Raw genomic sequence first — 14,229 nt, 5'->3', positions numbered from 1 at the left:
TGATATTGACCCCATACCCCATGACACTAACTTGTCAGTAATAAATCAGGACCCAGAGTGTGTCAGGACGAACTCCTGGCCCCCCGGTGGTTTGTGAGGCCACCTGCAGACACCTCCACCGTCACATGAGAGAGGGTTGCCAAGCCAACCCAGGCACATCAGCCCCTCTGCGCTCCATAGCCTACCAGAGCACATAGTAACAGCAGAGTAACAGTAGAGTATAAGAAGGACTTCATCTAGTCTACGCAGTAAACACGTACTCTTCGAAATAGAAAAGATAGAAAGAAAAAAAGAAAAAAAGAAAAAAGAAACTTTGGGACGTAGGCAGATAAGGGGAAAAGGATATTTTTTTTTACAAACAACAACCAAAAAAATACAAACAAATCATTGTTTTAAATAAATGTCAGGTTTAAAAAAACAACAACAACAAAAACATCAACAACAACCAAAAACAAGAAAAATGTTCTGAAAAAAACCTCAAAAGGAAAGAAAGCAAAAAAAATCAAGACCGCGTATTTTGGCGTTCAATCTCTCATGGCTTAGCGACATTGATTCCTCTCAGACACTAGATGCTCTTCGAACGGGGGGGGGGGGGAAGGGGGTGGGCTCCGGAAACGACAAACCAAACACACCCCCAAAAACAACAACAACAACAACAACGTGACAAACAAAAACAAAACAAAACAAATCAACAACAACGTGACAAACAAAAACAAAACAAACAAACAAACACATCATCACCGCCGCACCAAATCACAGAACACACCAGATCCCTGCATAGATTCAAACCTGGACGTGGCCCTAACCCAGAGGATCCTTCTGATAGGAGGAGAGGCGTGGCGGCGGCCGCAGCCTATCACGTGTCTGCGCTACAAGAGAGCAACGGCCCCCCGAGACCACGCTAAGAGGAGAGGGGGGGAAAAAAGGGGGGGGAAGGAGAGGGGGGGAGAGCAGAGGAGTGCGGTGGTGGTGGGGGTGGGATGACGACACGTGGGGACATCGAGCCACAGCAGTCTTTTTGTACAAGCGTGTCATTTCCTGTGTCTCGGCGCTAAGTCACCGCGGGACCTTTTCCGTCCGGTCCTTCCGTTAAGCGCCTCGGTCGTCATAGCGACGCAATGACCTAAGCCTAAAACTGTCACGAGAGGAGGAGGGGCTGACGTAGCGTTAGCTCCTCCCTCTGCCTTATTTGGTCTGGACTATGGAGAGAGAGAGAGAGAGAGAGTTCTTCAGTGGATCTTCAAGTCGACTTCCTGCTTGATCGAGAATTGGTCGTGGGGAAGTCAAGACGAGGAGGAAGATGGAGTGCTAGGGTTGTGTGTGTGTGTGTGTGTGTGTGTACAGTAAAAGTGTGTGTTTGTTCCATCTTCTCGATGTCACCCTGGGTAGTGGCTTCTGAGCTGTTTGTGTGTGTTTGTGTGTGTGTGAGTAGTCATGGCCAAAAATATTGGCGCTCCTGCACTTCTGGTAAATGGACTTATATAGCGCCTTATTCCAAAGCACTTTACAATGGCCTCTCATTCACCCATTCACACACACATTCACACACCAACGGCAGCAAGCTACCATGCAAGGCGCCGGCCCGCTCATTGGGAGCAATTTGGGGTTCAGTGCCTTGCCCAAGGACACCTCGACACGTGGCCAGCCAGGGGACTGAACCGCCTCTACCTCCTGAGCCACAGCCGCCCCCTTAACTTCTGTCAGATAACGCACCACTTCTCCCAGAAGACTGTTGCGGTAACAAGTGCTTTGGTATTCACATGTTTATTTCTTTTGTTTGCGTTGGAACAACACAAAAAAGTAGAGGAAAAGAAAAATCCAAATCTGATCATTCCACAGAGAATATTCACATGCACACAGTCAAGGCACCATGTTTGACTGTAGGGACTGTACTTTTCTTTGAAGGCCTCATTTCATTTTCTGTAAACACTACAATGACGTGCTTTACCAAAAAGCTCTATTTTGGTCGGTCTCATCTGTCCATAGGACGTTCTCCCAGAATGAGTTTGGCTTCCCCAGGTACGTTTTGGCAAACTCCAGTCTGGCTTTTTTAAGTCTCTGTATCAGCAGTGGGGTACCCCTGGGTCTCTACCATAGCGTCCCGTTTCATTCAGACTGCGACGGATAGTGCGAGCTGACACTGTTTCGAATTTGTTTGGAAGTTAAATTAAGCGTGATTTCTATATCGCCAGCACCTGTAACTGGCCACAGGTGAGTTGAAATACTAATTAAAGGAGCATTACATGCTTGAACTACAATTATTTCTTTAAATCTTGTCTATTTTTGGAGTTCTGTGTGGAAACAATCAGATTTGGCTTTTTTGTGTTGTTCCAGTGCAAACAAAATAAATAAACATGTGAATACCAATACCAAGCATTTGTAATTGCAACAATTTCTGAGAGAAGTGGTGCATTATCTGACAGGAGTGCCAATATTTTTGTCCATGACAGTATATACGTGTGTGTGTGTGTGTGTGTGTGTGTGTGTGTGTGTGTTAGTGTGTAAACGTGTGTGTGTGTGTGTTACTTTCCGCCGTACATCCTCTCGATGTCGTCCTGGTAGTGTGATTTGAGCTCCTTGCGTTTGAGTTTGAAGGCGTCCGTGACCAGGCCCGTCTCCGGGGTCCAGGGCTCCGCACTCAGACGGATCTTCTTGGGGATCTCAAAACGCTCCAGTTTAGCTGAGGAGAGAGAGGGGGGAGGAGAGAGAGGGAGGAGGGAGAGGGAGGAGAGAGAGGGAGGGAGGAGAGAGAGGGAGGAGAGAGAGGGAGGAGAGAGAGGGAGGAGAGAGGGAGGAGAGGGAGGGAGGAGAGAGGGAGGAGAGAGTGGATGCTGTTTAGACACGGCTGATCTGACGTCACACACAGACACACAAAGACAACAAGACACATCCTCTGCCCTTCGTATCGTACGAGGAAAAAAGAGATGTTAAGGTTTTTCTTTTGATTCTCTCTCTTCCCTCCTTCCTTCTCTCACTTCCCTCCTTCCCTCTTTCTCATCTCATAGGACCTCCATCAAGGTTTGGACCGTTCTTCTCCCACCCATCTGTCTGGCAGCTTCAGTGATGTTCTCCCTCCCTCTTTCCCCTCCCTCCCTCCCTCCCTCCATCCCTACCCCCCTCCTACCTCCTATGGCAGCCTCAGTGATGATGCGGAGGACCTCCATCTCTCCCTCCCTCCCTCCCTCTCTCCCTCCTACCTCCTATGGCAGCCTCAGTGATGATGCGGAGGACCTCTATCTCTCCCTCCCTCCCTCCCTCTCTCCCTCCTACCTCCTATGGCAGCCTCAGTGATGATGCAGAGGACCTCTATCTCTCCCCTCCCCTCCCTCCTACCTCCTATGGCAGCCTCAGTGATGATGCGGAGGACCTCTATCTCTCCCCTCCCTCCCTCCTACCTCCTATGGCAGCCTCAGTGATGATGCAGAGGACCTCTATCTCTCCCCTCCCCTCCCCTCCCCTCCCTCCCCCCCTCCCTCCCATCCCTCCCTCCTACCTCCTATGGCAGCCTCAGTGATGATGCGGAGGACCTCCTTCTCCATGTCGGGGTTGTTGCAGATCTCCTCCCAGCTGCCCCGGACCTGCCTCTGGTCCGCCAGTACCATCAGCTGCTTGTGGTTGGGCACCACGAAGCTGATCACGTACGACTCTTCACTGTGGGGGGGGGGGGGGGGCGGGGGCAAGGGGGTTAATGAGGATTTCGTTTGCCGAATTGCGTTCCGATTGATCCTGTCACGTACTTGGCGATATGACTACTCAAGAATAATGAGGAGGGCAAAAGAGTGCTAGAGAGAGAGAGAGAGATTTACTGTGTGTGTGTGACTAAGGGAGAGAGAGAGAAAGACACACAGAGAGAGAAAGAGAGAGAGAGAGAGCAAGGAAGAGAGGGAGACAGAGGGAGAGAGAGATTTACTGTGTGTGATTAAGCAAGAGAGAGAGGAAGACACACAGAGAAAGAAAGAGAGAGAGAGGGGTAGGGAGAGATGTGTGTGTGTGTGTGTGTGTGTGTGTTACCTGTTAGCGTAGGCGCAGATGTTGTCTATGAGGGAGCAGTTCTTCAGCACGGCCTCCACCTTCCCCAGAGACACGTACTCTCCTGCCTGCAGCTTCACCAGGTCCTTCTTACGGTCTGCAGAGGACACACACACACACACACACACACAGTTAGAGAGACACACACACACACACACACACACACACAGACACACACACACACACACACACAGACACACACAGACACACACACACACACAGTTAGAGAGAGAGCGAGAGACACACACACACACACACACACACACAGTTAGAGAGAGAGAGAGAGAGAGACACACACACACACACACACACACACACACACACACACACAGTTAGAGAGAGAGAGAGCGAGAGACACACACACACACACACACACACACACACACACACACACACAGTTAGAGAGAGAGGGAGAGACATATACACACACACACACACACACACACACACACACACAGACACACACACACACACACACACACACACAGACACACACAGACACACACAGACACACACCTATAATCCTGAGGCAGCCGTCGGGGTAGACCTCTCCTATGTCCCCGGTGCAGAACCAGCGCTGGCCGTTGCCGTCCAGGAAGAAGTCCTCCCGGTTCTTGGCCTCGTTCTTGTAGTAACCCATGGTTACGTTGGGCCCGCCAATCACGATCTCCCCGCGGGGGTTGGGCTTGTCTGTGCTGTAGTAGCCACCTGGAGAGGAGAGACGAGGAGAGTTTATTTGTAAAGCTCATTTCATACAACAGGCAATTCAAAGTGCTTTACATACATTATTTAAAAATACAGCAAGTGAGAGAGGAGAGGAGGAAAGACAGAGCGAGAGAGAGAGAGAGAGAGACAGAGAGAGACAGACAGACAGACAGACAGACAGAGAAAGACAGAGAAAGAGAGACAGACAGAGAGAGAGAGAGAGAAACAGAGACAGAGAGACAGAGAGAGAAAGACAGAGACAGACAGACAGAGAGAGACAGACAGACAGACAGAGAGAGAGAAACAGAGACAGACAGAGAGAGAGAGAGAGAGAAACAGAGACAGACAGAGAGAGAGAGAGACAGACAGACAGAGAGAGAGAGAGAAAGAAGAGCAAGAATAAACAACTACTAAAAGCTTGGTTCGTTCCCAAAATGGATGGTCACAGTACCCGACCCCAGACACACACACACACACACACACACAGTCTCTCTCACACACACACACGTATGGATGACAGTCCCCCCCCCACCCCCACCCTCCCAGTCCCTACTCACCCTCCTCCCAGTTCTTCAATGAGATCTCGGAGCACACCAGTGGAGCGCCCACCCGCCCTGTGCTGTAGTCGTACACTGGAAACACACACACACACACACACACACACACACACACACACACACACACACACGGATTAGCAGAGTAACAGAAAGGGCCTGACTCATATTGCAGCTTAACACACCCCTGGCTTCACTGGAGTCACGCCTTCACCCCTCCCTCCCTCCCTCCCTCCCTAGACTGTAACCCTGACTCACCCAATGTAACTCCCTTCCTTCACTCCCTCTGCAGGTGTGTGTGAGGCTGTAACCCTGACTCACCCTGCATACCAACCTCTCTCTCCCCCTCTTCTCCTCCTCCATCCCTCTCTCTCTCCCTCGTGGTTCCGGCTCCCACGGGGAGGCTGTAAACTCTGACGCACGGCGCGGCCCACCAACATACCACCGTCTCTCCCTCCTCCACCCTTCCCCCCTTCCCTCCTTCCCTCCCCTCCATCCATCTCCGTCCCTCACTGATGGTGAGGCGGCTGAATCCCTGGACAACACACCCTCCCTCTCTCCACTCCCCTCCCCTCCCTCCCCTCCCTCCACTCCCCTCCCCTCCCTCCCTCCACTCCCCTCCCCTCCCTACCTCCACCCCTCTCCTCCTTCCCTCCCTCCCTCCATCTCGCTAATGGTGAGGCGGCTGAATCCCTGAACAACACATCCCCCCTCCATCCCTCTCCCCCCCCTCCCTTCCCTTCCCTTACTCTCGCTGATGCTCCCAGCTCCGCAGGTCTCAGTGAGGCCGTACCCCTGGCCCACGGGGCAGCACAGGCAGATGTTCATGAAGCGCTGCGTGGCGGCGGAGAGGGGCGCCCCCCCGGAGAGCAGCACGCGCGTGTTCCCCCCCAGCAACGACCGCACACGCCTGAACACCAGGCTGGAGGAGGGGGAGGGGAGAGAGGTGGGGGCATGGGGAGGAAGAGAGAGAAAGGGGTTGGATGAAGAAGGAGGAAGAGACAGAAAGAGAAGGAGGGGGGGTGGGGGAGGAGAGCATCAAAAAAAGAGAGAGGGAGGGAGGTGAAGATGGAGTGTAGAGAAGGAAAAAGAGAGATGAAATGGGGGGGAGAAGGAGGAGACAGAGAGAGAGAGAGAGAGAAAAAAGAGAGATGAGATTAGAGAGTGAGGGAGGGCAGAAATGAGAGTGAGTCAGCAGACACCAAGACAAACACAAAACACAATCAGCCAACCATCTCTGTCTCTCTCTCTCTGTGTGATCGTTATATACGGCAGCTTAACACAGCCCCTGAGGCGAAGCCTGCAGCAACATCTACAGCTTATTGGTTGTGTGTGCTGAACAACTGTGTGTGTGTGTTTGTGTGTATGTGTGTGAGGAAGAGAAAGTTAATGAGAATGGAAGTTCCTTTAATCCATCGTTCCACATTGCCTGTGTGTACTTCCCTGTGTGTGTGTGTGTGTGTGTGTGTCTGTCTGTCTGTCTGTCTATGTGCGTGCGTGCATGTGTGTGTGTGTGGTGTGTGTCTGTCTGTGTGCGTGCGTGTGTGTAGTGTGTATGTGTCTGTCTGTGTGCGTGTGTGCGTGCGTGTGTGTGTGTGTCTGTCGGTCTGTCTGTCTGTGTGCGTGGTGTGTGTGTGTGCGTGCGTGTGAGTGTGTAGCGTGCATCCGTGTGTGTGTGTGTGTCTGTCTGTGCGTGCGTACGTGTGTAATGTGTGTGTGTCTGTCTGTTTGTGTCTGTCTCTGTGCGTGCGTGCGTGTGTGGGTGAGTGTGTGTGTGTCTGTGTGGTGTGTGTTTAGTGTGTAGTGTGTGTTTAGTGTGTAATGTGTGTGTGTGTGTATGTGTGTGTATGTGTGTGTGTTACCTGTCACAGATGGGGGTGCTGTAGCCCTTGGAGATCTGCTCCATCTTGTAGTTGTAGGCCAGAACAAACAGGGTCCTCTGGACGCTGCTCATCTCCTCCACCTTGGTCATCACGTTCTTATAGATACGGTCCATGATCTCCTGCACCGGGGAGGGGGGGAGGGAAGGAGGGAGGGGGAGGGGGAGAGAGAGAGAGGGGGAGAGAGAGAGGGGGGGAGAGAGAGGGAGGGGGAGAGAGAGAGAGAGGGGGAGAAAGAGAGAGGGAGGGGAGAGACAGAGAGAGAGGGGGAGGGGGAGAGAGAGAGGGGGAGGGAGAGAGGGAGAGGGGGAGGGGGAGAGAGAGGGTGAGAGAGAGAGAGAGAGAGAGAATACCAAAAAAAAGAGATGATCAAAATCCCACTCGTGCCGATTCACGTCAAAATGCGCAAGAAACACAGACTAAAACGCTGAATTCACTGAACGGCCTCACTTTCAACAATGACGCCATCAACGATCAAAGACTGAGTGACTCTATCCTGACTAAAATAGATCGTTCTGACTGCCTTGAAATGGCTGTCGTAGTGCAGCCGGCAAAGTTCACAGCGTAGGCGCAGACACACCCTCCCGTTGTTTGGGGAGGGGAGGGGGGGGGGGGGACAGTTGTGTTTGAGGCTGACAGGACAGTGACGGGGGTCGGGGGGTCTTACCGGGACAGCTGCCATCAGGGTGGGCTTCAACACGCTGGTGTCTCCTTTACTGCCCTTCTTGATCTTTGTAGACTGGGGGGAAGGAGAGGGGGGGGGGGGGCAAGAGAGGGTGGATGAGCAAGAGGACAGGTGTGTGTGTGTGCAACAGAGAGAGAGAGAGAGAGAGAGAGACATAGTGCATGTGTGCGTTTGTGTGAGAGAGAGAGATATAGTGTGTGTGTCTGTCTGTCTGTCTGTCTGTGTGTGTGTGTGTCTGTGTGTGTGTGTATGTGTGTGTGCGTGTGTGTGTCTGTGTGCGTGTGTGTGTCTGTGTGTGTGTGTCTGTGTGTGTCTGTGTGTCTGTGTGTGTGTGTGTCTGTGTGTCTGTGTGTGTGCGTGTGTGTGTCTGTGTGTGTGTGTGTGCGTGTGCGTGTCCGCCCACCTGGTCTGCCAGTGTCTGAGGTGAGGAGTAGCCGATGCTGCAGCCGTGGGACACACACACCAGCTCTGCACTCAGCTCCAGGACGTGGGCCAGGGGCAGGTACCCGATGTAGGTGTCCGTCTCACTGCCCGACCAGAAACAAACACACGTTACCATCAACACAGACTAATATAGGTGTCTGTCTCACTGCCCGCACAGAAACAAAAAAAACATGCAAGACACTTAAAATGTATGTAGAAAAAGTAATGAAACAGAGGGACAGAGAGATTTACAGATACTTAAATAGAAAGAGAAGAAGAAAGTTACAAAGAGAGATAGAAAGCGAGAGAGCGTTACAGCAGGGTTTCCGTTAACCGGTAATTTCCTCCCCCCGGTGTCCCGCCCCGTCCTCCGGGCTGGCGTTGGTGGCTCCCGCCGCGGCTCCACCCTAGGCCGTACCCCAGGCCGCGCCCCGCCGGCCCGTTGGCGCGGAGCCGGGGTCGGGGTAGGGCGCGGGCCCGGGACTGGGCCCGGGGCTGGAACCTGCGGTTGAGGCAGGTGGTTTGAATACAATTCGCTAAAGTTCACATTTTGTATTCAAATTGGCTTCGGGCTTGGCTTCGGGCTTCGGGCTCAGCTGAAAATGGTGGCCCGAAGTGGAGCGCCTTAACTTTATCGCACAATAACAAGGATAACAAACGAAACGGACAACATTTACACTAAGATGGAGACAAACTTCAGCGATATGATCTAACAGCCGGTCTTCAGGACGACATACAGACCCGTATGAGCTTACAGGGCTATCCCCTATCTATCTGAGAAAAGGCATAGGCCGGCTGTAACATCGAACGGAAATTAGCCTATACGCATTGCAAGTTAATTTAAAGCCTATTTATTTTCAAAGAGTTTTATTCTATTTTATTTTATCTGATAAAAGGCATATGAACGGAAATTAGGCTAGCCGTGTCACGCCAGAAGCCTACATGCTTGCACTGTTCAATAAAATGTTATACATCTAGACATTGTGGTATTTCTTTATATACGTATCCCAGCCTGCCTATCAATTGTTTCTCAATAAACAGTTATGTTCTCCTCATTGTCATACTCCCGAGTCCGATTAAGTATGATTTGACAGGCAGCTAAACGAAATGCCTTCCCAACCAGCGAGACCTGGGGGGTATTCCATCAACGTCGCTAAAGGAAAATCTAGGCTTATTTTGACAAGTCTCGCGAGATCTATCAAGATATGCCTGGATCTTTTTAAGAGTCTCGCGAGACTTAATGAAATAAGCCTAGATTTTCCTTTAGCGACGTTGATGGAACACCCCCCTGGTTATAGAAATGACGTTGTTTTATTGATAAAAAAAGGGTAAAACTGGAAAGAGAAAATAGAAAACTCACATTAATCCCAAACAATTTAACAAACTTCAGTTAACGTAATGTGGAGTCCGTTCATTGATCGATGCTGTCTGTTCAGTTCCCAGTGAGGCGCCCGTTCAGCGCTGGACATAATGGCATAGCGCGCATGCGAATCATGTTATATTATTATATATTATATAGCTCGCATCTAATCGTATCGGATGAGAAATAGACATTAAATGGCATATATAGGCCGCTACACAACAGTAATCACCGCGACAAACAGCTATATTATATTTTAATATGATGACCGGAATATATCACGTTTGTCCGGTAAATCGAAATCTTCCCGGACACGATGTCCGGCGGCAATTTTTTCTAACGGAAACCCTGCGTTACAGAGAGTTACAGAAAGAGAAAGAGAGTTACAGAAAGAGACACTATGGGCCGGTTTCACAGACAAGGCTTAAGCCTAATTCTAGACTAAAAAACATCTTCAATGGAGATTTTACATTGAAAGTGTGATTTAGTCCAGGACTAGGCTTAAGCCTTGTCTCTGAAACCGGCCCAAAGTGTTACAGAGAGAGAGAGAGGGAGAGGGATAGAGAGAGGGAGGGGGATAGAGAGAGGGAGAGGGATAGAGAGAGAGAGGGATAGAGAGAGAGAGGGATAGAGAGAGAGAGAGCTACAGAGATGGAAGCCTGCCACAGCCCAGAGCAGGGCAGAGGGAGTGTGTGTGTGTGTGTGTGAGTGTGTGTGAGTGTGTGTGTGTGAGTGTGAGTGTGAGACGTCGTGCTGCAGCGTACTTGAGGTTGGGGATGCGTTCGGCCATGCCGGTGATGCCAGCGATGATGTTGCTATGGGAGATCATGACGCCCTTAGGGATGCCCGTGGACCCGCTGGTGTACATGATCACAGCGATGTCAGAGGGCTCCGGTTGTCGCCGTGACAACGCCACTACGGAGGGGGGGACACACACGCACACACACACACTCGTTAGAGAGGGAATACATACAGTATACAGGCATATTACAAAGGGACAATGTCTTCAGACTACTGTTACAGAGACAGAGACACACAGACACACAGACACACAGACACACACACACACACACACACTCTCTCTCTTACTGTTGTCAGGCTTGGAGCCCAGTTCCTGCACGGCGTCCATGTTGTGGACCATGATGCCCCTGGGGAAGCCGGGCCAGCTGGTTGGCTTCCTGTCCACCACGATAATGTGCTGCAGACGGGGCACCTCCAGCAGGATGGCCTGGGGGGGGGGGGGGGCAAGGAAGAGGAAGAGAGAAGGAAGGAAAGAGAGAGAGAGAGTGACGGAGGTGTGAAAACAATCTGCTGCTGTTCCATCTTCTGGTCGTGAACCGACGGGCTTTTGCAGATAGTGGCTTTCTGGGTTAAGCTCTTTCAGGTGTGATATGGTCCTAACCCCTGTCCTAACCCCTGTCCTAACCCCTGTCCTAACCCTGTCCTAACCCTGTCCTAACCCCTGTCCTAACCCTGTCCTAGGCCTCTGACACACACACAACATAAAGGAGGAGTTTTATTATTCAATTGCAGGTATGTGACAGTTAAAATAAACATGTAGCCTACAGGTTGACAAGCCTCTGTATTAACCTAATCCTCTCCTTCAGGCTTGCCCAGGTGTGGAGGGGGGGGTACCTACCTACCTACCTACCTACCTAACTACCTAACTACCTACCTACCTACCTAACTACCTACCTAACTACCTACCTAACTACCCGAGTCCTAGCCCCTGCGGTGGAGGGGTGGGGATGGTGGAGGTGGGGGTACCTACCTACCTAACTACCTACCTAACTACCTAACTACCTACCTACCTACCTACCTAACTACCTACCTAACTACCTAACTACCTAACTACCTACCTAACTAACTACCTACCTAACTACCTACCTACCTACCTACCTCCCTACCTACCTACCTACCTACCCGAGTCCTAGCCCCTGTAGTGGAGGGGTGGGGATGGTGGAGGGGTGGGGATGGTGGAGGTGGGGGTACCTACCTACCTACCTATCTACCTACCCACCTACCTACCTACCCGAGTCCTAGCCCCTGTGGTGGAGGGGTGGGGATGGTGGAGGTGGGGTTACCTACCTACCTACCTATCTACCTACCCACCTACCTACCTACCTACCCGAGTCCTAGGCCCTGTGGTGGAGGGGTGGGGATGGTGGAGGGGGGATGGTAGAGGGGTGGGGATGGTGGAGGGGGGATGGTAGAGGGGTGGGGATGGTGGAGGTGGGGGGTACCTACCTTGAGGCGGCTCTGCAGCAGGTCCTTGCTGGTGATGATGTGGGTGATCTCCGTCTCGTTGAGGCCGTGGGCGATGGCCGCCCCACCCAGGGTGGAGTACAGGGTGACCACTGACACACAGACACGGGGGGGGGGGGTTAGTCAACTCACACAGTTGTGTGTGTGCGTGTGTGTGTTTGTTTGTGTGTGTGTGTAGCGTAGCGTAGCCCCTGACTCACAGGGGAAGTTGTACATGAAGCAGGCCTGTGGTGTGTGTGTGTGTGGTGTGTGTGTGTGTGTAGCGTAGGCCCTGACTCACAGGGGAAGTTGTACATGAAGCAGGCCTGTGGTGTGTGTGTGTGTGTGTGTGTGTGTGTGTGTGTAGCGTAGCCCCTGACTCACAGGGGAAGTTGTACATGAAGCAGGCCTGTGGTGTGTGTGTGTGTGTGTGTGTGTGTGTGTGTGTGTAGCGTCTCACAGGGGAAGTTGTACATGAAGCAGGCCTGTGGTGTGTGTGTGTGTGTGTAGCGTCTCACAGGGGAAGTTGTACATGAAGCAGGCCTGGGCGGCGATGATCCACTCTGCTCTGGTCTCACAGAAGATGGCGATGTTGCAGCGCGGCTTCTGGCCCAGGGCGGCCAGCCCAGCGCCCAGACACACCGCCGCCTGGTACGCCTCCTCATACGTCAGCCAGTTATACTCCCCCAGGATCACCTGACACACACAGAGAGTCACACATAGAGACACAGACAGAGAGAGAGACAGAGACAGAAAGAGACAGACAGACAGAGAGAGAGAGAGAGAGACACAGAGAGAGACAGAAACACACAGAGAGAGAGAGAGACAGAGACACACAGAGAGAGAGAAAGAGAGAGACAAAGAGAGACAGAGAGAGAGAGAGAGAGAGAGAGACAGAGAGAGAGAGACACACACACACAGTGGTCAAAACCCTGAAGCTGAACTAACTCAGTCAGCCAGCGCCCTCTCATGGACATTCAGTGCAACTAGTGGAGTGAGGAGGTGTGTTTGGAGGCAGACAGCATCCATCTGAACGACCAATGAAACAACACACCCACCCACCCACACACACACACACCCCCCCCCCCCCCCCCCCCCCACTCCCTGCATCCAGACAAACTAAACATCATAAACAACATCCTCCTCCTGTTAATGGATTCCAAACGGCCTCTCACTGACGACACACCTTTTCTCTGTTGACCAAACAAGTTCACAAAACACAAAACAGGCGGTCTGTTTGGCTAGAACCTCGTTTTTTAATTCCGCTCACAAGGACACCACAAGCAGACCCCTCCCAATCCACCCCGTGAGCCTAAGCCACACGGCCTTAAGAGAGAGTTTAGCCTTATTCTGAGGGTTTTCGTGCAGGGAGGGGGGGGGGGGGATACGGCCTTGTTTCAAATACACCACTCTACCTCATCCATCATCTCACCCCCACAAACCGAAAAAAACACGCAAGACGCTCAAAAGTTACCTCCACACCCCCCCCCCCCCCTCTCACACACACACACAATTGTAAAAACGTAGCATCAGCTTCCACACTCCCCCACCCCCACATACTTGCAAAAACACAACATCAGGCTCCACACCTCCACATCTCCCCCCCCCCCCCCCCCACACACACACACACGCAAAAACACAACACCAGGCCCCTCCTCCACCACCCCCCCCCTCCCTCACCTTCTTGAACACCTTCCCGTTGGGCTGCAGCTCGTCCTCCTCGCTCAGGACCTCCCGGGTGCCCAGGCAGTTGCGTCGGGGGAAGCGGCGGGCGGCGTACTCGAACACCTTGTCCAGCGTGTCCACGCCCGGGTGCATGCCCGCCGCCAGCGCCGCCATGCTGTTGACGGCCCGGTAGGGGCCCGCGGGGCGCCCGCTGACCGACCGGGCCTTGACCCGCCGCGCCCGCTCCAGGTTGGCGCCCGCCCCGGAGAACAGGTACCAGGGCAGGAAGGTGATGACGGAGTAGACCCACACCACCGAGCGGAACACCTGCAGCAGCAGGGGGTTCATGTCCTCTTTCAGCTTCATCTGGACGGGGGGGGGGGGGGGGGGGTTGTGGGGGGGAGGGGTGGGGGGGGGTTGGGTTAAGGGCGGAGGGTGGAGGTACCAAGCTAGGTGGGCCGGCGGGGAGGAGGGGGGGGCTAGGGGGAGGCGGGAATGCGAGAGGGTACACACCCCAAACACTTCTCTACCTCTCTCTCTCTCTCCTCTCTCGATGAGAGTGTTTTTTTTTTGCAGGTGGCTTCCTTGTCTCGTGTGGAGGCGGTGATGGAGGGAGGGAGGGAGGGGGGGGGAGGAGAGATAAAGGGAGGGATGACTTTGAGAGGGTGGTGGTGTTTTCCTGGT

General features: G+C 52.6%; 1 protein-coding gene across 1 annotated transcript; it reads right to left on the bottom strand.

The window, feature by feature from the left end:
• Window positions 1-2,522: 2,522 nt before the first annotated feature.
• Window positions 2,523-13,911, bottom strand: LOC308175408 (fatty acid CoA ligase Acsl3-like; the record flags this gene model as incomplete). Its single annotated transcript, XM_080551078.1, has 14 exons — window positions 2,523-2,680; window positions 3,494-3,651; window positions 4,012-4,126; window positions 4,546-4,737; window positions 5,292-5,366; window positions 6,038-6,210; window positions 7,151-7,290; window positions 7,836-7,907; window positions 8,257-8,380; window positions 10,401-10,551; window positions 10,726-10,864; window positions 11,884-11,993; window positions 12,399-12,576; window positions 13,561-13,911. 14 exons carry the CDS (start codon window positions 13,909-13,911, stop codon window positions 2,523-2,525), a joined length of 2,136 nt encoding a protein of 711 aa, XP_080407204.1.
• Window positions 13,912-14,229: the final 318 nt, after the last annotated feature.

The sequence above is a fragment of the Nansenia antarctica genome (genome assembly GCF_963989245.1).
Source record: "Nansenia antarctica genome assembly, contig: SCAFFOLD_385, whole genome shotgun sequence".
Lineage (NCBI taxonomy): Eukaryota > Metazoa > Chordata > Actinopteri > Argentiniformes > Microstomatidae > Nansenia > Nansenia antarctica.
This window is presented reverse-complemented; position numbering and strand designations above follow the sequence as displayed.